This window comes from Dreissena polymorpha, chromosome 3, assembly GCF_020536995.1.
Source record: "Dreissena polymorpha isolate Duluth1 chromosome 3, UMN_Dpol_1.0, whole genome shotgun sequence".
In the NCBI taxonomy this organism is placed as follows: Eukaryota; Metazoa; Mollusca; class Bivalvia; order Myida; family Dreissenidae; genus Dreissena; species Dreissena polymorpha.
Genome location: NC_068357.1, coordinates 131,913,443 through 131,938,551, shown reverse-complemented (window position 1 = coordinate 131,938,551; position 25,109 = coordinate 131,913,443). Strand labels below are relative to the sequence as shown.

Genomic DNA, 25,109 nt, shown 5'->3' with positions numbered 1-25,109 from the left:
AAGGCCACTGTTACTCAGAATTAAAAAGCTGTTTTGCTTTAAAAAACTTGAGTATGTATTAAGGTTATACAATAAAATTGTGTGTGTTGGTAGCTAACATGCACCCTTAAATTAATGGCAAGAACAAGGAAAACAAGTTTTGAAAATGAAGTATTTCTATAGGCCAGTCACGTGTAGATATTAATAAAAAAAGCAATTTTAGGGTATAACATGTACCAAGAAATGTTTTCTTGTTAAATAGAGAAAATGTGGTATGAAGAGACATGACCTGTGGGTGTATTAGCATTCCTTCACATGTGACAAGACATCTACAATGCTCTGACAATACATGGTCTGGCATCCCTGGCAGAGCTACCCCAGTCCGTGTTGAAGGTGAAGCATTTCTGGGCCACAACTTGCTACAACATTGGTGGCCTTGTCTACAGCCTGGATGATGTGGAGCATGGCATCCTCAGAGGTGATAGAAAGAAAAACTAGATACTGGGCAAAGTTACAGAAAAAGCTTGTGAACACCCTAGAAAACACATTTATTGTCCATTCTTTATGAATCGTGGCCAGAACATTTATTCTAATGAAACTGGGTCACAAGGGATAAAAAACTATGTCAAGCTTGTGAATACTCGAGTGACCATGTTTATTTCCCAATCTTTACAAACTTGTCTAAATGATATATCTTAAATCGAAACTGGATCGAGTGTGGGTCTAAAATTACTAGGTAAAATTAAAGATAAAGCTTTCTAACGATCTAGAGGCCACACTTATTGTGCTTCTGAGCACCCCAGAGGCAACAATTTTAGCTCAAGCTGTATGAAATTTGCCCAGGACATTGACCTGATATCTTGACCGAGTTTGTAACTGGGTCTCATTTTATAAAAAAAGCTAGTTCACTTGGTCAAATTTACTCAAACGCTCTGAATACTCTAGAGATGTATTTGTTTGCCTAATCTTCATTATATTTGTGTCTTGTTCTGAGAAAATTGGGCTTAATGCATGTGCGTAAAGTGTCGTCCCAGATTAGCCTGTGCAGTCCGCTTAGGCTAATCAGGGACGACACTTTCTGCTTTTATGGTATTTTTTGTTTAAAGGAAGTCCATTCTTACCAAAAATCTTGTTAAGGCGGAAAGTGTCATCCCTGATTAGCCTGTGCGAACTCCACAGGCTAATCTGGAACGACACTTTATGCACATGCATTATGCCCAGTTTTCTCAAAACGCAACTCATTTGATGAGAATATTTTTCTAATGATGTGTGGAGGCATTCTTTAATGATAAAAACAGTTCAGGTCCTTTGGGTCTCAGGTGAGGACATCAGGGCCTCTTTTCATTATCCCTCTTTTGCTTCAAAACTGTATGACTTCTGTGTTGTGAGGAACTTGTCATTATAAAAAAATAATTTATATAGTTATAACTTAGTTATAGTTAAATTGTAAATCCTTGTTGATATTTTAAGTGGTTTTGGAAAATATGTTTCAGGAAACCGAGGTCACCCTAGCACAATTGAACCTACATTCAAGACGGATGATCCAAGATTGAAGTTTATTGTGAACGAACTGGATCCTAGAATACATTTTGCTTTAGTCTGTGGTGCCAAGGTAGATGTAGGGTTTCTTCTGAATCTTTGCAGCTATCATAAACCTCACTTTACATTTTAAAATATATAAGTTATAAATAAATTATTCAACTTTATTGAAGTATTAATGCAGTGACTAATTTTATAATAGACTTGTAGCTTGTTACTCGGTTACACAAACTTTATTCAAACTTTATTTAAATAGTTTTCAATATCTGTAAACTATGTATCCAAATATGTACTCTGAAAAATAATAGCCTTTTGTGACATTCAATGGGCAAGGAAAGACATTTATGATTTACATCTTATCACATGTAATAAATTTCATCCACATGACAACTTAATCAGTTCACATAAACATGCATTGGTTCAACCCTTTCCTACTCAGAAGCAAAGTGAAAATGGCTATGTGCAAACTGCATAAAACCAGAACAGCCTGTGAGTAACTCGCAGTCTGTTCAGGTTTTATGCTGTTTGCTGCTCATCAGTATGTAAGGGTTGGAAATGAAGCCTTTAAAACTTGAATTTAGTAAGAAAGGTCTTAAATTTAATTTAATTTCCTTAGGGACTTTGAATGCGTCAAAATACTTATCTAGGTGGTAACAAGTTAATTCAGTAGTCAGAATCCTAATTAAATAACGGCAAACATGCAAATCTGTCGTACATTTCCAGTCCTGTCCTGCCATCAATGTGTATTCTGCTGAGAACCTAGATCAGGCCCTGGATGCAGCCACGAGGAGTTTCTGTGCACAGGAAGTATCAATGTTCACAGAAACCAACGAGATCTGGCTCTCAAAAATATTCCAGTGGTACTCGCAAGACTTTGGACGCACAGACATTGATGTGATGAAGTATGTATTGCGTTTTAAAGGCGGAGGGATATTGTTTTGGGTTGTTCAGAAGTCCATCCCTCTGTAAGTCCGTCTGCCTTTCACAAACTTTTCCATATGATCTCAGAGACTATGTAGAATTTTAACATGAAACTTCATGGGTGTAATGCATACATGTATCAAAAAGGAGAAATGCCATGCACAATAAAAATAAACCTACACTACTGCTACTAGGGCTCGCACGGGTCAAAAATATTCTTTGGGTCGGGTCGGCAGGTCAAAATAAAAATACTCGAGAAAATTCGGGTCGGGTCAGATAATTAAAATAAAACTACATTAATTGTCATAGCATGGTTTAGCGTTCTTAAATATTCAACAGTTCGTCAAGTATATTATTTAGAATATTATACTTTTTATTGTTTTAATTTATTTAATTATGAATGAAATACTGAAATGCATTTAACTATTGATTAAAGAGATATTATGGGCATTTTTCACTGTTTAATTGAACTGAACGAATTAACAGTCAAAAGAGTTAGTTAGAATATGGTTACTGACCAATTATCTGCAACTCATTTTGCTACCAGTTGTTTATAAAAATATATATTATATTCAATATTTTACATGACTCACCCAGTCCTCTAAGCCAAAATGATCCGTAAAACAAAATAGTGTCTTTGAACGAATCTGCACTAAAATTAGATTTAGATTCACATCCTACAACGAATCATTTCTGTTGACAGTTGTCAAAACGAAAGTACAGTTGATACTCAAATGCATTATTTTTCTCTTTCCGGGTTATTGTTTTAGTATGTTGATGCTGCATTAACAAATATAAGTGTATATGAAGTGAAAACACCAAAAATAAACAACGGTTCCGATAGACACCTATAAACTGTAAGATGCCCATAATATCACTTCAAGTTTACACAACGATGTTGAAATTAATCAGATAAGGTAAGTTTTACTTGGAGTAGCGATCTTAAGTGTATGTATAGCAAAAACAATCTGTCAAGCAAAAATAAAACTTGTCTTATTTTGAAGAGAGTAGACAAAATAAGTTTCACTGTAAGCTCTAACTGCATTGTCTACGTTGGAGTCAATGTATTTTATAATTCAAGTTTCGTTTTTTTAACGTCGCCATTTTGGGATCTGAATAACAAATTAAACTCGACATTTCTGCCTTTGGTGCGTCACTTCTACTCATTTATTACAATGTGTAATAATAACACTGCTTAAACTGATAAATGGTGTGATTTTACTTCACTTGTTTAAAAGAGATGATATGACTACACATTCAACATGTGATCTTGTACTAAGAAGCTTGCGACCCGAACCGGTATCGTTCGCAGAAATTTTGACCCGGATTCACGGGTATTTTTTTGACTTCAGATCCGGGTTTTTTCAGGTACCCAATTTGAGCACTAACTCCTACTTTCTATAATAAGAGTTATTGCCCGTTTGGTGTTTTTGTCCCCTACACCATAGGGGACCTATGGTTTGCGCTCTGTCTGTCTGTCAGTCAGTCAGTCAGTAAGTCACACTTTTCTGGATCCTGCGATAACTTTTAAAGTTCATAATAATTTTTCATGAAACTTAAAACATGCATAGAGGGCAATATGGGCATTATGCACGTCATTTCATTTTGTTCCTACGTCAAAAATTTTGGTTGCTATGGAAAGAAATAGACTAACAATACTGCTGAAAATTGGGATTTTCTGGATCCTGCGATAACTTAAAAAGTTCTTGAAACTTTTTCATGAAACTTGAAACATGGATAGATGGCAATATGGGCATTATGCACTTCATTTCATTTTGTTCCTACGTCAACAATTCTGGTTGCTATGGCAACAAATATAAAAAAATCTGACAATGGTGGAATTTCTGACAATGGTGGAGCCGGTAGGAGACAATATTGCTTGGCAATAGTCTTGTTGTATGATGTCCGTCTGTCACAAACTTTCCAGTGTTTTTTTTCAGGTACTATTCATGATTCAAACATGAAACTTCATGGGTTTCTTTATATCAATGAGGATAAATGCCATGCACTAAAACCATAACCCTACATTTTCTTAAATAAGAGTTTTTTCCCTTTGTTCTTTTCGTATGTTGTAACATTTCAGGGGTATATCTCAGATATGATACAAGATTTCAATATGAAACTTTGTGGGTACATAAATTTCTATGAGGGCAATTGCCATGCACAAGAACCATTTACCTACACTTTTTATCCCCCGCCATAGGCGTAGGGATATTGTTTACGCGTTCTCTGTCTTTCCGTCTGTCTTTCCGTCCGTCTGTCCGGCACTTTTGTGTCCGGAGCCATATCTTGGAAGTGCTGTGGTGGATTTCAATGAAACTTGGTATGAGTATATATATGGATAATAAGATGATACACACCAAATGGTATTGTACACCATCTGTTAATAACGGAGTTATGGCCCTTTGTATCTTGAAAAAATGCTTTTTAATATGAGCTTAAAGCTTTATCTCCATTAACACATGGGCCGGATCCAGGAATCATTTAGCAGTTATTGCCATGTTCATCCATCAATGAACAAAAATTACTCGGCAAAGGATATCAAAATCAAGGAATTTACTTATTTACCAATAAATGAAAGACAATCCCTTAATGCATAGTAAAGGAATGACAAAATAATAAAAAACTTATCAAATTTGTGACCTTTGACCTCAATGTGTGACATCGACCTTGGCCCCTATGATTATGGGTATTGAATGTGAAGCACCCCCAGATGATTGAGAACAACATTGGCAAGTTTCCTGGATCCGGCCCATGTGTTAATGGAGATAAAGCTTTAAGCTCATATTAAAAAGCATTTTTTCAAGATACAAAGGGCCATAACTCCGTTATTAACTGATGGTGTACAATTCCAATTGGCGTGCATCATCCTCTTATCCATATATATACTCATACCAAGTTTCAATGAAATCCCCCTAAGCACTTCCAAGATATGGCTCCTCCACAAAAGTGCCGAACAGACAGACAGACAATTCCAAAACAATATCCCTCCGCCTTCCTTTTTAATATAAGCTTAGATCTTTATCTCCATTAACACATGAGCCAGAGCCATGAAACTTGTCCATTCGTCCTTTTATCTGGATGAGATTGTTTTGTTTTGTTTTTTTATAATTTAATATAACTAAAAAAAACAAACATTATACATGTGCATACATTGCAAAACATTTTTTCCTTCAAGAAGATACAATACAGTTATGGATGCATATGCACGTACAAAAGAATGTTGTTGTTTTTTAATATTTTTTCTTCAAAATATACCCACTCCGCATGGAAAAATAGTGACAATTGTGGTTTAACCATAGGTTATTATTTATGTCTTTTTGCAATATGAAGAGTAAACAAAAGAAAGTAAAAAGTAAGAAAGAAATATAAAAAAAGGAGAAGCTGGAAGCTCAAAACTGACCGTCAAGTAATCTCTGATAAATTGTATTAAATTGTTCGAGATTATCGTTTTTTCGGGCTATTTCTTGTTTCTATATCAAAGCGTTATTTTAGGAATGTAAGGAAATTGTTGAAATCATATGGTTGGTGCATTGTTTTCAATTTAAATATATAATATTTCATTTAATAAATGATGAAATTAATTGTTTGCATGTTTTTATTATATCCCATCTGTCCAAAACAAATTAATTTGTAGTTAAAATATAATAAAATGCCTTTATCATACATGTAGTCCGCTAATCTGTTCCATAAATGTTGTGCTACCCGGCATTTCCAAAACAAGTATTCAATATCTTCATCGTATTCATTGCACAGATCACATAAGTTAGAGTTTGTTAGTTTGCACCGAAAGAGGTATGTCTTTGTAGCAGTTAAACGCATAATATATTTATATTGGAAGCATCTTAAATTATTGTCCGTACAAGTTTTGAACACTAGCGTGTATATCTTTACCCAATTTAACTCTTTATTTTGAAAAATATTTTGCCATCTATTTTCCGCATTCAGATTTGTATTTTTTATTTCAGATAGCTGAAGATTGTATAAAAATTTATTTGGTTGGTACGAAGTTTTTATTATATCTAGTAATGTTTTTTTCCTTGATCCTGTTAGAAAACGCTCGTCTACAAGTTCCAATATGTCTTTTGGTATGTTATTTATAAGACTATTGTATTTAAGAAAGTCATTGTCTGATGCATTAAAGATATATTTGAAATCAGTAAAGCTATAAAATTTCTTTGTGCGAAAGTCAATAAACTGATCGACAAATACGATTCCTTTGGCCTGCCAATCTTTCCAGTACAAAGTTTTATTTTCAATTTGTATTTTACTATTATTCCATATAATATGTTTGCTGAATTTGTGTTTATAGCAATTTTAACATGTATTCCATCCTTGAATAATGTTTTTTAATAATTTGTTGTCTTTACATATACGTTTCATATCTTTAGCTTGTAAATTTGATTCAAATAGTAATTCTCCTCCGTATTTCTGTAGGATTGTATCATATATACACTTCCACATACTATTATTTTCTGCAAGCAGTCGTTTAACCCATGATCCCTTTATAGAATTTAGGAACATTTCAATGTCTGTTAATTTAAGGCCTCCATTTGTATATTTATTATTATCATTATTATTCTGCTGCGTTTTATTTTGTCGGGTATCAATCCCATAAGAAGTTAAAAAATTCCTTAGTTATTTTTTGTATGGCGTGTTTAGGAGGGTTTGGTAATACAGTGAATGGATATACTAGTTTTGGTAGGGCGAATGTTTTTATTACTGTAATTTTCCCTAGTAAGGTCAATTTTCTGTGGTGCCATTGTTTAAGACAATTACTGAATCCACGTATTTTCTGTTCTATGTTCATGGACATATTTTTTATTTTACAATTATAAAAGGATAACCCAAGAGTGTTTGCAGATTCTGATGTCCAAATAAATTTGTGATCATTGCAAAACCGGATTGTAGTATTCTTGAAAAGCCCTACTCTTAAAACTGTTGATTTTGAATTGTTAAGGTTTAATCCAGATGTTTTCCCAAATTGTGTTATTAAATTGACCAAATTTTCAAAAGAATTTTGTTCACAGTTGTTGGAAAAAGTTGCGTCGTCTGCAAAGAGCGACTGTTTTTATTTCTATATTATTTACAACAATACCCCTAATGTTCTGGTCTTTTTCAATATAACTAGACAATATTTCGATACAAATTACAAACAGGGACGATGAGAGAGGGCAACCTTGCCTAACGCCATTTTTTATCTTAAAACTTTCCGACATGTATCCATTGTTCATAATAATACTACTTATATCATGGTAAAACAGCTTTACCCAACGGATAAGATCATCGCCGAAATTAAAATGCTGTAAACACTTAAACATAAATTCATGATTTAAAGTATCATATGTCTTTTCAAAATCTGAAAAGAATAAAAGACCGGGTATTTGTTTGTTTTCAAGGTATTCGATTATTTTCGAAAATTAGTCTGACATTCTCCCCATATATCTTCCTTTTATGAAACCTGTTTGTGAAGGTGCTATTATTGAGGGTATAGTTTTTTTAATTCTATTAGCGATGGCTTTTGTAGCTATTTTGTAGTCTACATTAAGTAATGATATTGGTCGCCAATTTGTTATAATAGTGGTATCGTTGTTAGGTTTAGGGATTAGTGATATAATGCTTTGTTTTTCAAAGTCAGTTAGATGTCCGTGTATAAATGAATAGTTTATTGATTCGATGAAAGTTTTTTTAATGTCATCCCAAAAGGTTTTATAAAATTCTACCGTTAGTCCATCTGAGCCTGGGCTCTTGTCATTTTTCATTTCCTTTAAGGCATTATAACATTCTTCTTCGGTAAGGACACCTTCACACATATTTTTATTGTTTTCATTAAGGCGGTTTATCGGTGTGTTAAAGAAATCAATATTTGATGTTTTATCATACTGTTTTTGATATATGGATTGATAGAATTTCACTTCTTCTGTTAATATTTATGTCCCCCTTCGAAGTAGAGGGGGTATATTGCTTTGCTCATGTCGGTCTGTCGGTCAGTCGGTCTGTCGCTCTGTCCACCAGGTGGTTGCCAGACGATAACTCGAGAACGCTTGGGCCTAGGATCATGAAACTTCATAGGTACATTGATCATAACTCGCAGATGACCCCTATTGATTTTGAGGTCACTAGGTCAAAGGTCAAGGTCACAGTGACCTGAAATAGTAAAATGGTTTCCGTATGATAACTCAAGAATGCTTACGCCTAGGATCATGAAACTTCATAGGTACATTGATCATGACTGGCAGATGACCCCTATTGATTTTCAGGTCAATAGGTCAAAGGTCAATGTCACAGTGACTCGAAACAGTAAAATGTTTTCCTGCTGATAACTCAAGAATAATTAGGCCTTAGATCATGAAACTTCAAAGGTACATTGATAATGAATGGCAGATGACCCCTATTGATTTTCTGGTCACTAGGTCAAAGGTCAAGGTCACAGTAATCAGAAATAGTAAAATGGTTTTCGGATGATAACTCAAGAACGCTTTTGCCTAGGATCATGACACTTCATAGGTACATTGATCTTGACCCGCAGATGACCCCTATTGGTTTTCAGGTCACTAGGTCAAAGGTCAAGGTCACAGTGACAAAAATCGTATTCACACAATGGCTGCCACTACAACAGACAGCCCATATGGGGGGCATGCATGTTTTACAAACAGCCCTTGTTCATTTTGATTTGTTATAAATTTATCATTTACTTTTATACATTTAATAGTTTTCTTCTCTGCGTGTCTTTTTTCTCGGTTTGTGAAAAAAGCACTGTTTTTTTATTACTTTCAACGTATATAGCTTTTGATCGCAGTAATATACCGTTGATTTTTTTGTCTCTTAAATTATCCAATAACATTTTTTTATTTGATAATTCTTCTGTGTCTATACTATCCTTACGTATCAAGTTTTGTTCAAGAGCTTCTATTTCTTGAATTAGTTCTTTTTCTTGTTGATTATCTTCTTTTTTCATTTGACTAGCAAATTTCATAGTTACATTTCTAATATTTCCTTTTACCAATTCCGATTTAGTGTTTGCGTTTGAGTGTTTATTGTTGTTTAAAACTTCTTGCGATGTGTTTTTAATTAGTGATTTATATTCGGTATTTAACAGAAGGCTGTTGTTTATTTCAAAATAACCAGGTCCCCGTTTTTGTGATATGAAATTCATTTTTAATATCACACTTGAATGATCTGTTTTATATCCTGTTTGAATAATACAGCTTTTTGTTATATTGCATAATGTATCTGTGATAAGAAAAAAGTCAAGTCTGCTGAAAATTGGCGGTTTACCGTTAGAGTGCCATGTAAATTGACGTTTATTAGGATTATGCATTCTCCAAACATCGATTCAATTATTTTCGTCTATAATTTTATTTAAGTTATCTCGACAATGTTTATGTGTATTGGCTCGGCAGTTTTTCTTGTCTAAATTAGTGTCTAAAACAGTATTAAAGTCACCCCCGATTAAAATATTTTCGTTAGTATCTTGTAAGAATTTAGCTAGAGTTTTGAAAAGAAGGGTGTCGTCCTTGTTAGGCCCATTAATATTAATAATCGTAAGGTTTTGTTCATTGATTTCTTGTGTTAAGGCTTGAAGACGACCCGGTATAATTTCTTTGTAATTTAATATTTTTACTGGCAGTGTATCGTAAATGAGGATTGCTACTCCTTCGCTGTTTGATTTCGTGCCACTAAAATAGGCTTGTCCCTTCCACTCCCGTTCCCATGATTCTACTATGCTTTCGGTCGAATGTGTTTCTTGCAATAGGTACAACGCAAATTTTTTAGTTCTTAACCATTCGAAAAATTGATTTCTCTTTTGTTTATTACCTAAACCTTTAACATTCATTGATAATATTACTGTTTCCATTTTACTTTATAGTAGTTGATTTGAACCAGTCAGAGAGCTTCCAGTCATTCAATTTTGTCAAAAGATTCATTTTTAGTGCTACCAAATTATTATTTGTTGACGTGTTTTATTATAAAAAGAATCGTTCCAAACAAGGGTGTTAGCGACCCATTACTATTCATTCTTTCTATACATGTAAGTATTTACTGTACAAGCAGTTGTGGCGTTTTACTTATTAATACAAGAGTATTTTTCCAGCTATTCACTTCAATCAATTTGTGTATAATCATGTGTAGGTAATGTGAATAAAAAAATATTAATTGTAATGCCAATGTAGTTAGACTATTTGTTTTTTTGAATATGTGTTCAGTAATCGTTTTAATTGTTTTAATAGCGTGTTGTTTTTTCTGTTAAAAGAAGGTTTTACACCACGATATTGTAACATCGTATGTACAAGTACTTAATTGAAGGTATAAGTTACATTGTGTATAATATACATCACAATAACAATTAATCATAAAAATGCAATACATGTAGATATAGTATGATGCAGAGTTTCTAAAGCAGAATGTTTATGCAGTTTTAGTTTTATTTTTTATATCTTTTTATATCTAGTTTAGTACACATAAAAAAGTTTTATTTTATAATAATCTATATGTGTAACGATTAGATTGTTTTGGCGTTGTCCATCCATCCAGAAAACTTTTGTGTCCAGAAGCATATTGGTGGGGGATATCAATTCAACGAATTTGCATTGAAACCTGAAATATAAGATTATGACTATGCACTACTATTTTTTATAAAGGATCGAAATGGGCAATGTGGACAACATGTTTTCTGTCAAAATAGCTGTAGTTATTATTCCCCCCTTCGAAGAAGAGGGGGTATATTGTTTTGCACATGTCGGTCCGTCCGTCGGTCGGTCCGTCCACCATATGGTTTACGGATGCTAACTCAAGAACGCTTAGGCCTAGGATCATGAAACTTCATAGGTACATTGAGCATGACTGGCAGATGACCCCTATTGATTTTCAGGCGACTAGATCAAAGGTCAAGATCACAGTGACTCGAAATAGTAAAATGGTTTCCGGATGATAACTCAAGAATGCTTATGCCTAGGATCATGAAACTTCATAGGTACATTGATCATGACTGGCAGATGATCCCTATTGATTTTCAGGTCACTAGGTCAAAGGTCAAGGTCATAGTGACTTGAAATAGTAAAATGGTTTCCGGATGATAACTCAAGAATGCTTACGCCTAGGATCATGAAACTTCATAGGTACATTGATCATGACTGGCAGATGACCCCTATTGATTTTCAGGTCACTAGGTCAAAGGTCAAGGTCACAGTGACTTGAAATAGTAAAATGGTTTCCGGATGATAACTCAAGAATGCTTACGCCTAGGATCATGAAACTTCATAGAAACATTGATCATGACTTGCAGATGACCCCTATTGATTTTAAGTCACTAGGTCAAAGGTCAATGTCACAGTGACTCGAAACAGTAAAATGGTTTCCTGATGATAACTCAAGAATAATTAGGCCTTAGATCATGAAACTTCAAAGGTACATTGATAATGAATGGCAGATGACCCCTATTGATTTTCTGGTCACTAGGTCAAAGGTCAAGGTCACAGTGACAAAAAACGTGTTCACACAATGGCTGCCACTACAACTGACAGCCCATTTGGGGGGCATGCATGTTTATATTCACTTGCGTAAAATGGCGGACGTCAATATTGGCTGTATTTTGGTTTTGAAAATAGAAAATGTAATAACACTGGATTATCGGGTAATGGATAGAGTTGGAACATGTACCTATATTATACTTCTGAAATAAAAGTAAGACTTCAAAATTTATGTCTGGGGCGTCCAAATTTTTTGGCTTGGAAGTCAGGACTTCCAACTTAAAAAAGCTAACAGAAGCGCTGCTATTAAGTGTAATTGTAGTGATATTTGTTTTCCATAATTAGTTATCAATCAAGTTTCTATCATCAGGGTGTGTTTATAGTGTATAGTGAAATGTGTTCCAACAATCCATAAAATGATGTGTGTCTTCACCAAGCAATATTTTTGTGTTTTTAAAAATAGATATAGTGATATGTGTAAAGTTTCAATCAATTGGTTCTGATTTGAATTCTTTGAATTTTTACCTTTAAATATTTGTTTTTGGTAAAAGGTAAGTTTTGAAGCTTATAAAGACAAGAAACAAAAAATGGTCTACAGCTGTATAAAAATTGCAATATGGTGTATAAGATAGACTTTTTCTCACTCATTCTTAATTCTAATATAAATTTATGGACTTAATTTTTGTTTCAAATTTAAAGCCAGGATGGTGCATTCCTTGGCCATCTAAAATGCTATTTTCCAGGAGCTTCCGGGGGCCTTCGGCTTTTTCAGGCTTTTTCAACCTTCCTCACTTTTAGCCATGTATGCCTAGGATCACGAAACTTCATAGGTACATTGCTAATGACTGGCAGATGACCCCTATTGATTTTCAGGTCACTAGGTCAAAGGTTAAGGTCACAGTGACTCGAAACAGTAAAATGGTTTCAGGATGATAACTCAGGAATGCTTACGCCTAGGATCATGAAACTTCATAGGAACATTGATCATGACTGGCAGATGACCCCTATTGATTTTCAGGTCACTATGTCAAATGTCAAGGTCACAGTGACTTGAAACAGTAAAATGGTTTCCGGATGATAACTCAAGAACGCGTAGGCCTGGGATCATGAAACTTCATAGGTACATTGATCTTGACTGGCAGATGACCCCTATTGATTTTCAGGTCACTAGGTCAAAGGTCAACGTCACAGTGACAAAAAAGGTATTCACACAATGGCTGCCACTACAACTGACAGCCCATATGGGGGGCATGCATGTTTTACAAACAGCCCTTGTTTGAATTGGTAGTCATGCAAGATTTTATGTTTCCTCTTTTTGTAAAAGAATAAGTCCAGTTTTAAAGGGTGGAAACCCATTCATAATATTAATTTTAAAATCAAAATTCAGCTTGTTTTTATTTTTAGCTCATCTATTTTTTGAAAACATAATTATGAGCTATTGTCATCACCTTGGCGTCGGCGTCAGCATTGGCGTCCGGTTAAGTTTTGCGTTTAGGTCCACTTTTCTCAGAAAGTATCAATGCTATTGCATTCAAACTTGGTACACTTACTAACTATCATAAGGGGACTGTGCAGGCAAAGTTATGTAACTCTGACTGGCATTTTGACAGAATTATGTGCCCTTTTTATACTTAGAAAATTGAAAATTTGGTTAAGTTTTGTGTTTAGGTCCACTTTATTCCTACAGAATCAAAGCCATTGCTTTCATACTTGCAACACTTATTAACTATCATAAGGGGACTGTGCAGGCAAATTTATGTAACTCTGACTGGCATTTGGACGGAATTATGGGCCCTTTATACTTAGAAAATTGAAAATTTGGTTAAGTTTTGTGTTTAGGTCCACTTTACCCCTAAAGTATCATAGATATTGCTTTCATACTTGGAACACTTGCAAACTATCATAAGGGTACAGTAAAAGGACGAGTTGCATAACTCTGGTTGTCATTTTTACGGAATTATGGCCCTTTTTGACTTAGTAACTTTGAATATATGGTTAAATTTTGTGTTTCGATCCACTTTACTTCTAAAGTATCAAGGCTATTGCTTTCAAACTTCAAATACTTTCATGCTATCATGAGGTTACTGTACCTGGCAAGTTGAATTTTACCTTGACCTTTGAATGACCTTGACTCTCAAGGTCAAATTATTAAATTTTGATAAAAATGCCATAACTTCTTTATTTATGATTAGATTTAATTGATACTTTGACAAAACTACTCTTACCTGACATACCACAATAGACTTTACCCAAACCCCCCCCCCCCCCCCCGAATACCCCCCCCCATAATTTTTATGTCCCCCACTATAGTAGATGGGGACATATTGTTTTTGCCCTGTCTGTTGGTCTGTCTGTTGGTCTGTTGGTCTGTCTGTTTGCGCCAACTTTAACATTTTGCAATAACTTTTGCTATATTGAAGATAGCAACTTCATATTTGGCATGCATGTGTATATCATGAAGCTGCACATTTTGAGTGGTGAAAGGTCAAGGTCATCCTTCAAGGTCAGAGGTCAAATATATGTGGCCAAAATCGCTCATTTTATGAATACTTTTGCAATATTGAAGATAGCAACTTGATATTTGGCATGCATGTGTATCTCACGGAGCTGCACATTTTGAGTGGTGAAAGGTCAAGGTCATCCTTCAAGGTCAGAGGTCAATTATATGTGGCCAAAATCGCTCATTTTATGAATACTTTTGCAATATTGAAGATAGCAACTTGATATTTGGCATGCATGTGCATCTCATGGAGCTGCTCATTTTGAGTGGTGAAAGGTCAAGGTCAAGGTCATCCTTCAAGGTCAGAGGTCAAATATATGTGGCCCAAATCGCTTATTTTATTTATACTTTTGCAATATTGAAGATAGCAACTTGATATTTGGCATGCATGTGTATCTCATGGAGCTGCACATTTTGAGTGGTGAAAGGTCAAGGTCATCCTTCACAAGGTCAAGGTCATCCTACAATGTCAAACATCATATAGGGGGACATTGTGTTTCACAAACACATCTTGTATTTTCTTTTTTTTTAAAGATCATCTCACAAATGACCACCACACCCTCACACTTACCCCCCCCCCCCCCACCCCACCCCCCCCCCCCTCATTTTTTTTTTGAAACGGTTAAAAAACACAAATATATTTTTTTTTAATTTTATTTTTGAAATTCCGTCCAACCACAGGGTTTTTTTGGGGTTGTGGGGGAAGGGGCCTTTAGCCCTTATGTGGGGGAAATTTTATGCGGGATTTTCCACTTTGGGGAAAAATTGTGCGCGTGGGAATTTTCGCGGCGTTTCCCTTTTTGGGGGATTTGTTTACTTACTCTCTCATGATTACAATACATTTGTACATTTTTGCACTATATTCATTGTTTTTTCATAATTTATTTCGTTTGGCAAGATTTAATTGAAAAAGAATTGAGATATTATAATCATGAGACACATCTTTCTATTAAAAAAAAAATAATAATTTTTTTTTTTTTTTTATAAGGGGGGAATTTTTGTTTCTGAAAGGGGAAAAAAACAGCTTTGTTTGGTGAGGGAAGACGCCCATATTCGGCAGTCTGTTATATAAGGTAAAAAAAACCTGAACCATCGCACCCAAGAATCCCCTCCCCCCCCCCCACCCCCGAATTTTTTTATTTTTATTTTTTGCATTTTTTTTTTGGCATTTTTGGAAGATAATGTCATAAATGTCCACACACCCACACTATACACCCCTCTTCACTCCACCCCTCCCTCCTTTGTGATTGAAATTGAGAGTCCCTTCACCTTTAAAAAGAAAATAGATGAGCGGTCTGCACCCGCAAGGCGTTGCTCTTGTTTTTCTTTGTCTTTTGCAAGAAATGAACTATCTGTTACTGTAATAGTGAGTCTACCTATATAGTACCATAAAAACAGACCTAAAATGACAATTAAACGACTTTTAATGCAGTGCTGATGCTGAACTTTTGTGGTAGACTTTTGTGTATTATTTTTCTTCATCGTCAACATTTGCTTTGTGAGCAATCTCGCTGCCAACTTTATTGCCCATTCTTCAAAAAGCAAGCTGAAAACATTTGTCTCAATGATATCACTGCACAGTTTTAACCTGGATCTTGTGGGATCAAAAACTAGGTCACTAAGTTTATGACAAGAAAATGCTTGCTAGCACTCAAGAAAGAGTCACAAATATTCCAATGTCATGTTAATTTATTACCTTGACTGATAAAAAGATTTTTCTGGTTTGATGGCTGCTGAATGAAGCGTCAGGTTAATTATGAAACCTAGTGGACAATATTCTTAGAACAGTTACGTACCTTGGCATCTTTAGAAGAAAATTTGACAATTTAAAAGCGACACTAATGCTATTGTGTTATAATAATACAAACACATATCATACTAGTATTTTTCCATTAGAGTATCATGTACAAGTGTAAAATGTTGGTTTTATGATATTTATATTCATTGACAGTATCGTAAAATGTTACAATTTTACTAATTGTCTATTCTTTTTCACCCTGTTCATCCAAGATGGACAGTGCCGTACCTGGAGAAGTCTGTCCAGGACCGCGCACACCTGCTGCTGACCAAGCTGGAAAAGGTGTCCCCCGTGGACGTCAAGTACAATGAGTATGACTGGAGCCTCAACTGTCCCCGGCCCACCTTAAACTCTGCAGGGATACACCCCAACGACCTCATGGAAAGGGAAAACAACAGGAGCTGAGCCAAGATCTGATGTAAATTACCGTATTGTGTACATCACCTGAAAGGCGGAGAACGGCGTAGAAACAAATGCAATAATAATGATTTGGTCTTTATAACCATTTAATCATAATCACAAAGGTGGAGGCATTAAACAGTGAATTTAACCATTTGTACATACATGTATAGGTCTTGACGCTTTTGTTTTCAACTGCTCTTTAATTTAATTTATGGATGGATATCTCCCAAACCTTCACTGTTTAATAACTGTGATGAGCAGATGTTTGTAAAGAAAGGAATTAGTGCTGCAAGGATTTGGGCATATTATGGCTCTGTGTGTTTATTTTCCACTATAAAATATGTATTTCCTGAAGCTTGTGGTTTCAAGTTTAATTAGTAAGCGGAATTCCACCCAACTTTCACAGTTGAATTACTTTAACCCTTTCAGTGCGGGAACCGAATTTTAAAGGCCTTTGCAAACAGTTTGGATCCAGATGAGACGCCACAGAACGTGGCGTCTCATCTGGATCCAAACTGTTTGCTATTCTGATAGTATTCTTTGAAAAAAAAATGAAGAAAATGCTTATTTTACAAATTCAGCAGACGACATTTTAGCAGACGACAAATTTCCCAGCATGCAAAGGGTTAATGTTTTATGATTGTAAAGCAAGGAATTTAGTTTGCAACTTGTTTTGGCAGAGATAGGGCCCTTTGTCTGTTTTTTTTAACATAAATTAATTATTTAACTTAAATAACTTAAGATTATTTATTTTTACAATTGTGGATCAACTCTTGATTTACTACTGGGGGAAGGACCATAATGAGTATAATGATAGCAGAAAGTACAAATTCTTTCAATGTTTGAGTTGTCTCTTTTTGAGGTGGAATAAAGCAGACAATGCTGACAATGAGTCTGCAATTTTTCCTGCAAGTGCTTTATTCAGGTTTGTTGGTCCGAAAGTAAATATGCAAACTGGTTCATTGCATGAACCATTATAGATGAACGGTGGATTTACCTGTTTCCATTATCATGTGCATCTTAAGTCTAACAATGATGTTTTAAACATGATCAGAAATTATAACATGTACATTTGCATATCACACGAAACATGAATGTCATGTTTTGAGTGTGAATGTTACTTCAGAATATGTGAGTTTAGCATGTCATACAGTCTTATAATGTTAAGTTTATTATTTGTTAGGAAGAAATGTTGTTTGAAGCATATGCTATTATGTTGCATACATAATTGATAAGCAGTGTTTATGCCAATATTTGTTTTAAATATTCCAAATAATATCTGTGACGTGTTGACTGTTCACTGAAGAGAGTATAATATGAAGTCTTATGAGCTTGAGCCAAGCTTGCACTGAATGTCCGGCTTAAGGTTGAGCTATTGTGGTCAGTGGGCTCAAGGTTGAGCTATTGTGGTCAGTGGGCTCAAGGTTGAGCTATTGTGGTCAGTGGGCTCAAGGTTGAGCTATTGTGGTCAGTGGGCTCAAGGTTGAGCTATTGTGGTCAGTGGGCTCAAGGTTGAGCTATTGTGGTCAGTGGGCTCAAGGTTGAGCTTTTGTGGTCAGTGGGCTCAAGGTTGAACTATTGTGGTCAGTGGGCTCAAGGTTGAGCTATTGTGGTCAGTGGGCTCAAGGTTGAACTATTGTGTTCAGTTGGCTCAAGGTAAAGCTATTGTGGTCAGTGGGCTCAAGGTTGAGCTATTGTGGTCAGTGGGCTGAAGGTTGAACTATTGTGGTCAGTGGACTGAAGGTTGAAATATTGTGGTCACTAGGCTCAAGGTTGAGCTATTGTGGTCAGTGGGCTCAAGGTTGAGCTATTGTGGTCAGTGGGCTCAAGGTTGAACTATTGTGGTCAGTTGGCTCAAGGTTAAGCTATTCAGTTGGCTCAAGGTTGAGCTATTGTGTTCAGTTGGCTTCAGGTTGAGCTATTGTGGTCAGTGGGCTCAATGTTGAACTATTGTGGTCTGTTGGCTCAAGGTTGAGCTATTGTGGTCAGTGGGCTCAAGGTTGAGCTATTGTGGTCAGTGGGCTCAAGGTTGAGCTATTGTGGTCAGCCTAAGTCTGTTGTGAAGCATGAATCCTTAAAAATGCTACTGATGCGTCCTTTAGTCTGGAAAATTAGGGTAATTTTCAAAAACCTCTTTTTCTGTTGTTTTTTTTTACCAAACTTATTTTATTTGTGGAGAATCTAAAAAGAAACCACAGACTGCATTTCAAAATAATTTAACAGAGATATTCCTTTGGATGACCCTCTTCTAAAGTCCTATACATGATTCGTTTCAAGTCATATTTGTGCCCAAAGGGGGTGGGAAATTTATCCTTATATGGCTATAGTAAAACCTTGTTAGAGCTGTAAACATTTTTTGTTCATTCTTTATGAAAGTTGGTCAAATTATCGGTTCTTATGACATCATGGGCTACACAGATGGGTACACAGAACAGGTAAGTTCCTTTGTATCTCATGTGAGCGAAGTGGGGCCTTTCAGGCGCTTTTGTTACCAATTTATTATTAACCAGGTTTTCTAAAGGAAAAAACTGGTTATTAGATTGGCGAATGTCGGCAGGCGGGCGGAACAAGCTTGTCTGGGCCATACCTTTGTTGTTCATTGTGAGATTTAAAAATCATTTGGCACATTTGTTCACCATCATTAGATGGTATGTCCCGCGAAAGAATTACGTCGATATCTCCAAGGTCAAGGTCACACTTTGAGTTCAAAGGTAAAAAATGGCCATAAATGAGCTTGTCTGGGCCATAACTGTCATTCATTGTGATATTTTAAAATCATTTGGCCCATTTCTTCACCATCATTGGACTTTGTGTCGTACGAAAGAATTACATTGATATCTCCAAGGTTAAGGTCGCCACAACTAAAAATAGATTGATTTTGAAACAAGGGCGTAACTATGAACAATCAGTAACAATGCACATTTTGAGTTGTCTCCCTTTATCAGACTTTTTTTTAAGCTCACCTGAGCACAACGTGCTCATGGTGAGCTTTTTGATCGCCTTCTGTCCGTAGTCCGTTGTACGACGTCAACATTTACCTTGTACACTCTCTAGAGGCCACATTTATCGTCCAATCTTCATGAAATTTGGTCAATAGATTGGTTTTAATGATATCTTGGATGAGTTCGAAAAATGGTGACGTTTGCTTGAAAAACATGGCTGCCAAGGGGCAGGGCATTTTTCCGTATATGGCTATAGCAAAATCTTGTTAGCACTCTAAAGGCCACATTTATTGTCCGATCCTCATAAAACTTGGTCAGAAGATTCATCCCAATAATATCTTGGACAAGTTAAAAATAATGTTGGTTGGTTCAAAAACATGGCCGCAAGGGGGCGGGGCATTTTTCCTTATATGGCTATAGTAAAACCTTGTTAACACTCTAGATGCCACATTTATTTTCCGATCTTCATGAAACTTGCTCAGAAGATTTGTCCCACTGATATCTTGCATGAGTTCAGAATGGTAACCTTTGCTTGAAAAGCATGGCTGCCAAGGGGAGGGGCATTTTTCCTTATATGGCTATATATGACTATAGTAAAATCTTGTTAACACTCTAGAGGCCACATTTACTGTTCGATCTTCCTGAAACTTGGTCAGAAGATTCATCCCGAAAATATCTTGTTATCTCAGGTGAGCGACTTTGGGCCTTTAGGCCCTCTTGTTCCAAATTAAATCAAGATCGCCTCGAGTAAAAATATATTGAATTTAACACAAGGGGGGTAACAATGCACATTTTGAATTGTCTCCCTTTATCAGACTTTTCAAATTGAAAACCTGGTTTTGTAACAATTTTGTCCCATGTTTACTTTAAATGTATGGTTTGTAAATTGAAATAACAGCTTTTAGAATGTTTAAATGTATAAACAAGTTGAACTGTAACTACTTCACATCCTGATGGATTTGTTTCACTTGTGAAAACAGCAAAATTGGTACCTCAAATTTTCTTGCCTATGCTAGTCTTCCAATGAAGTGGTTACCTAAAACCTGACTTTTGATTAAGCTAATGACAATTATTTTAATCTTTGTCTATAGCCACTCTCTATGTCTAACATGGATATTTCAAGCATGACTGTTTAAAGTCCTGGTATCAGGGTGCAGAATCAAAGGGGTTTTCAGGGGTTTACACTCAGGCTGGACAGAATGTAATAACGCCGTTAAAAACTTTACTTTTGCAAATATCTTAAGTTATTGAACTACATTTGCAAAAATGTTTAGTGCATAAAAGACAGTTTTTCTTGCAGTTTGTGCCGATGTCTTAAGGTATAAGAATAATCCTTGAATACGTCTGCAATCGACAGTTGACAAAATTTCACGTTACGTGAAGAAAAGCTGTGTAGTTCAAAATCGTTTTTTTTATACAAGAACACAGGCTTATCAAATAAAGTAATTCTTATGTATTTCACATTGCCATAAGCAGCATAAAAATCTGTCTTTTATGCATTAATTGAAATCCTTAAGAAAAATTGTTTTAAAAAGTTATTTGAAATAAAAAACCACTTACCGTCATGTTTAAATCCAATAAAGTTAAAAAGGGGAACTCCACAAAGTCACATCATCCTGCACCCTGGTATGATGCCCTCTGCCATACAAGCTCATGAACTAATATAAATTAAGTTTATGACAAAAGACCTGTTGATGTATTTATAAATTTCCCAATGTGTTTATTGTTTAAAAATTGTTTTGTAAGATGTTGACAATCATGTAGATTACTGATGATAAAAAGATTATATTTTTTCTTGAAATGAGGTAAACATTGCTTTCCTTGCTTGCATACACTAATGTAATTGTATTTGCTTGGTGTGCTACACCAATGTATGATGTAACATATATGATAAACAGAGATATAAAAAAATACTGATATGTTTGTTTATTTGTTATGTTTTGTGTTTCTCTCTTTTAATCATGAGTTTACTTCCCCCCGCCCCCACCACCACCCGTAACCGATGTGGGGATATATTGCTTTGCTTTAATCATCAAACAGTCGGATGGTTGGTCTGATGTTGAGGTCAGGGAGTTAAGGCTGATGGTCACATGGGCTTGTAAGATTAACTGGTGTTGAGGTCAGGGAGATAACGCTGATGGTCACAGGGGCTTGTAAGATTTACTTATGTTGAGGTCAGGCAATGAACGCTATTGGTCACAGGGGCTTTTAAGATTACTGATGTTGAGGTCAGGAAGTTAAGGATGCTGGTCACAGGGGCTTGTGAGATTAACTAATGTTGAGGTCAGCGAGTTATTATGGTCACAGGGGCTTGTAAGATTTACTGATGTTGAGGTCAGGGAGTTAACGCTGATGGTCACAGGGTCTTGTGAGATTAACTGATGTTGAGGTCAGGGAGTTAAGGCTGATGGTCACAGGGGCTTGTAAGATTAACTGATGTTGAGGTCAGGGAGTGAACGCTGATGGTCACAGGGGCTTGTGGGGATTTACTGATGTTGAGGTCAGCGAGTTAAGGCTGATGGTCACAGGGGCTTGTGAGATTAACTGAAGTTGAGGTCAGGGAGTTAAGGCTGATGGTCACAGGGGCTTGTAAGATTTACTGATGTTGAGGTCAGGGAGTTAACGCTGATGGTCACAGGGACTTGTAAAATTTACTGATGTTTAGGTCAGCGAGTGAAGGCTGATGGTCACAGAAGCGTGTGGGATTAACTGATGTTGAGGTCAGGGAGTTAAGGCTGATGGTCACAGAAGCTTGTTATATTTACTGATGAGGTCAGGGAGTTAAGGCTGATGGTCACAGGGGCTTGTAAGATTAACTGATGTTGAGGTCAGGGAGTTAAGGCAGATGGTCACAGGGGCTTGTAAGATTAACTGATGTTGAGGTCAGGGAGTTAAGGCTGATGGTCACAGAAGCTTGTAATATTTACTGATGAGGTCAGGGAGTTAAGGCTGATGGTCACAGGGGCTCGTTAGAGGTCAGGGAGTTAACGCTGATGGTCACAGGGGCTTATGAGATTAACTGATGTTGAGGTCATGGAGTTAAAGCTGATGGTCACAGGGGCTTGTAAGATTTACTGATGTTGAGGTCAGGGAGTTTAGGCTGATGGTCACAGGGGCGTCTGAGATTAACTGATGTTGAGGTCAGGGAGTTAAGGCTGATGGTCACAGGGACTTGTGAGATTAACTAATGTTGAGGTCAGCGAGTGAACGCTGATGGTCACAGGGGCTTGTAAGTTTTACTGATGTTGAGGTCAGGGAGTTAAGACTGATGGTCACAGAAGCTTGTAATATTTATTTATGAGGTCAGGGAGTTAAGGCTGATGGTCACAGGGGCTTGTAAGATTAACTGATGTTGAGGTCAGGGAGTTAAGGCTGATGGTCACAGGGGCTTGTAAGATTTACTGATGTTGAGGTCAGGGAGTTAAGGCTGATGGTCACAGAAGCTTGTAATATTTACTGATGAGGTCAGGGAGTTAAGGCTGATGGTCACAGGGGCTCGTTAGAGGTCAGGGAGTTAAGGCTGATGGTCACAGGGGCTTGTGAGATTAACTGATGTTGAGGTCATGGAGTTAAAGCTGATGGTCACAGGGGCTTGTAAGATTTACTGATGTTGAGGTCAGGGAGTTAAGGCTGATGGTCACAGGGGCCTGTGAGATTAACTGATGTTGAGGTCAGGGAGTTAAGGCTGATGGTCACAGGGACTTGTGAGATTAACTAATGTTGAGGTCAGCGAGTGAACGCTGATGGTCACAGGGGCTTGTAAGATTTACTGATGTTGAGGTCAGGGAATTAAGGCTGATGGTCACAGGGGCTTGTCAGATTAACTGATGTTGAGGTCAGCCAGTTAAGGCTGATGGTCACAGTTGCTTGTGATATTGACTGATGTTGAGGTCAGTGAGTTTACGCTGATGGTCACAGGGGCTTGTGAGATTTACTGATGTTGATGTCAGGGAGGTAATGCTGATGGTCACCGGGGTGTGTAAGATAAACTGATGTTGAGGTCCGCGAGTTAAGGCTGATGGTCACATGGGCTTGTGAGATTGACTGATGTTGAGGGTAGCGAGTTAAGGCTGATGGTCACAGGGGCTTGTGAGATTTACTGATGTTGATGTCAGGGAGGTTATGCTAATGGTCACCGGGGTGTGTAAGATTAACTGATGTTGAGGTCAGGGAGTTAAGGCTGATGGTTACAGGGGCTTGTAAGATTTACTGATGTTGAGGTCAGGGAATTAACGCTGATGGTCACAGGGGCTTTTAAGATTACTGATGTTGAGGTCAGGGAGTTAAGGATGATGGTCACAGTGGCTTGTGAGATTAACTGAGTTTGAGGTCAGCGAGCTAACCCTAATGGTCACAGGGGCTTGTAAGATATACTGATGTTGAGGTCAGGGAGTTAACGCTGATGGTCACAGGGTCTTGTGAGATTAACTGATGTTGAGGTCAGCGAGTTAAGGCTGATGGTCACAGAAGCTTGTAATATTTACTGATGAGGTCAGGGAGTTAAGGCTGATGGTCACAGGGGCTTGTTAGTGGTCAGGAAGTTAAGGCTGATGGTCACAGGGGCTTGTTAGTGGTCAGGGAGTTAAGGCTGATGGTAACAGGGGCTTGTGAGATAAACTGATGTTGAGGTCAGGGAGTTAAGGCTGATGGGCGCAGGGGCTTGTTAGATTTACTGATGTTGAGGTCAGGAAGTTAAGGCTGATGGTCACAGGGGCGTGTGAGGTTATCTGATGTTGAGGTCAGGGAGTTAAGGCTGATGGTCACAGGGGCTTGTGAGATTAACTGATGTTGAGGTCAGCGAGTTAATGCTGATGGTGACAGGGGCTTGTGAGATTGACTGATGTTGAGGTCAGCGAGTTAATGCTGATGGTCATAGGGGCTTGCGAGATTTACTGATGTTGATGTCAGGGAGGTAATGCTGATCTTTACCGGGGTGTGTAAGATTAACTGATGTTGAGGTCAGAGAGTTAAGGTTGATGGTTACAGGGGCTAGTAAGATTTACTGATGTTGAGGTCAGGGAATTAAAGCTGATGGTCACAGGGGCTTTTAAGATTCACTGATATTGAGGTCAGGGAGTTAAGGATGATAGTCACAGGGGCTTGTGAGATTAAGTGATGTTGAGGTCAGCGAGTTAACTCTAATGGTCACAGGGGCTTGTAAGATTTACTGATGTTGATGTCAAGGAGTAAACGCTGATGGTCACAGGGTCTTGTGAGATTAACTGATGTTGAGTTCAGCGAGTTAAGGCTGATGGTCACAGGGGCGTGTTGGATTAACTGATGTTGAGGTCAGGGAGTAAGGCTGATGATCACAGGGGCTTGTAAGATTTACTGATGTTGAGGTCAGGGAGTTAACGCTGATGGTCACAGGGGCTTGTAAGATGTACTGATGTTGAGGTCAGTGAGTTAACGCTGATGGTCACAGGGTCTTCTGAGATTAACTGATGTTGAGGTAAGAGAGTTAAGGCTGATGGTCACAGGGGCATGTGAGATTAACTGATTTTGATGTCAGGGAGTTAACGCTGATGGTCACAGGGTCTTGTAAGATTTACTGATGT

The 25,109-nt window shown here is 36.9% G+C and overlaps 1 protein-coding gene across 50 annotated transcripts in view; it reads left to right on the top strand.

The window, feature by feature from the left end:
• The window catches only part of LOC127871497 (uncharacterized), a 30,156-nt gene extending 8,686 nt beyond the window's left edge, over nt 1–21,470 (top strand). Inside the window, exons 3-9 of one of the 50 annotated variants that reach the window (XR_008045416.1) lie at nt 305–457; nt 1,473–1,591; nt 2,242–2,420; nt 16,420–18,149; nt 18,295–18,323; nt 18,382–18,439; nt 18,609–21,470. Coding sequence is in view for 1 of the 50 variants with exons in the window: in XM_052414475.1 (XP_052270435.1) it covers nt 305–457; nt 1,473–1,591; nt 2,242–2,420; nt 16,420–16,612 (644 nt within the window). In the remaining 49 variants the exon portion in view is untranslated. Of the gene's footprint in view, nt 1–304; nt 458–1,472; nt 1,592–2,241; nt 2,421–16,419 lie in introns of all 50 variants that reach the window. The other 49 variants (XR_008045413.1, XR_008045409.1, XR_008045405.1 and 46 more) reach the window with 49 other exon arrangements.
• The last annotated feature ends 3,639 nt before the right edge of the window (nt 21,471–25,109 follow it).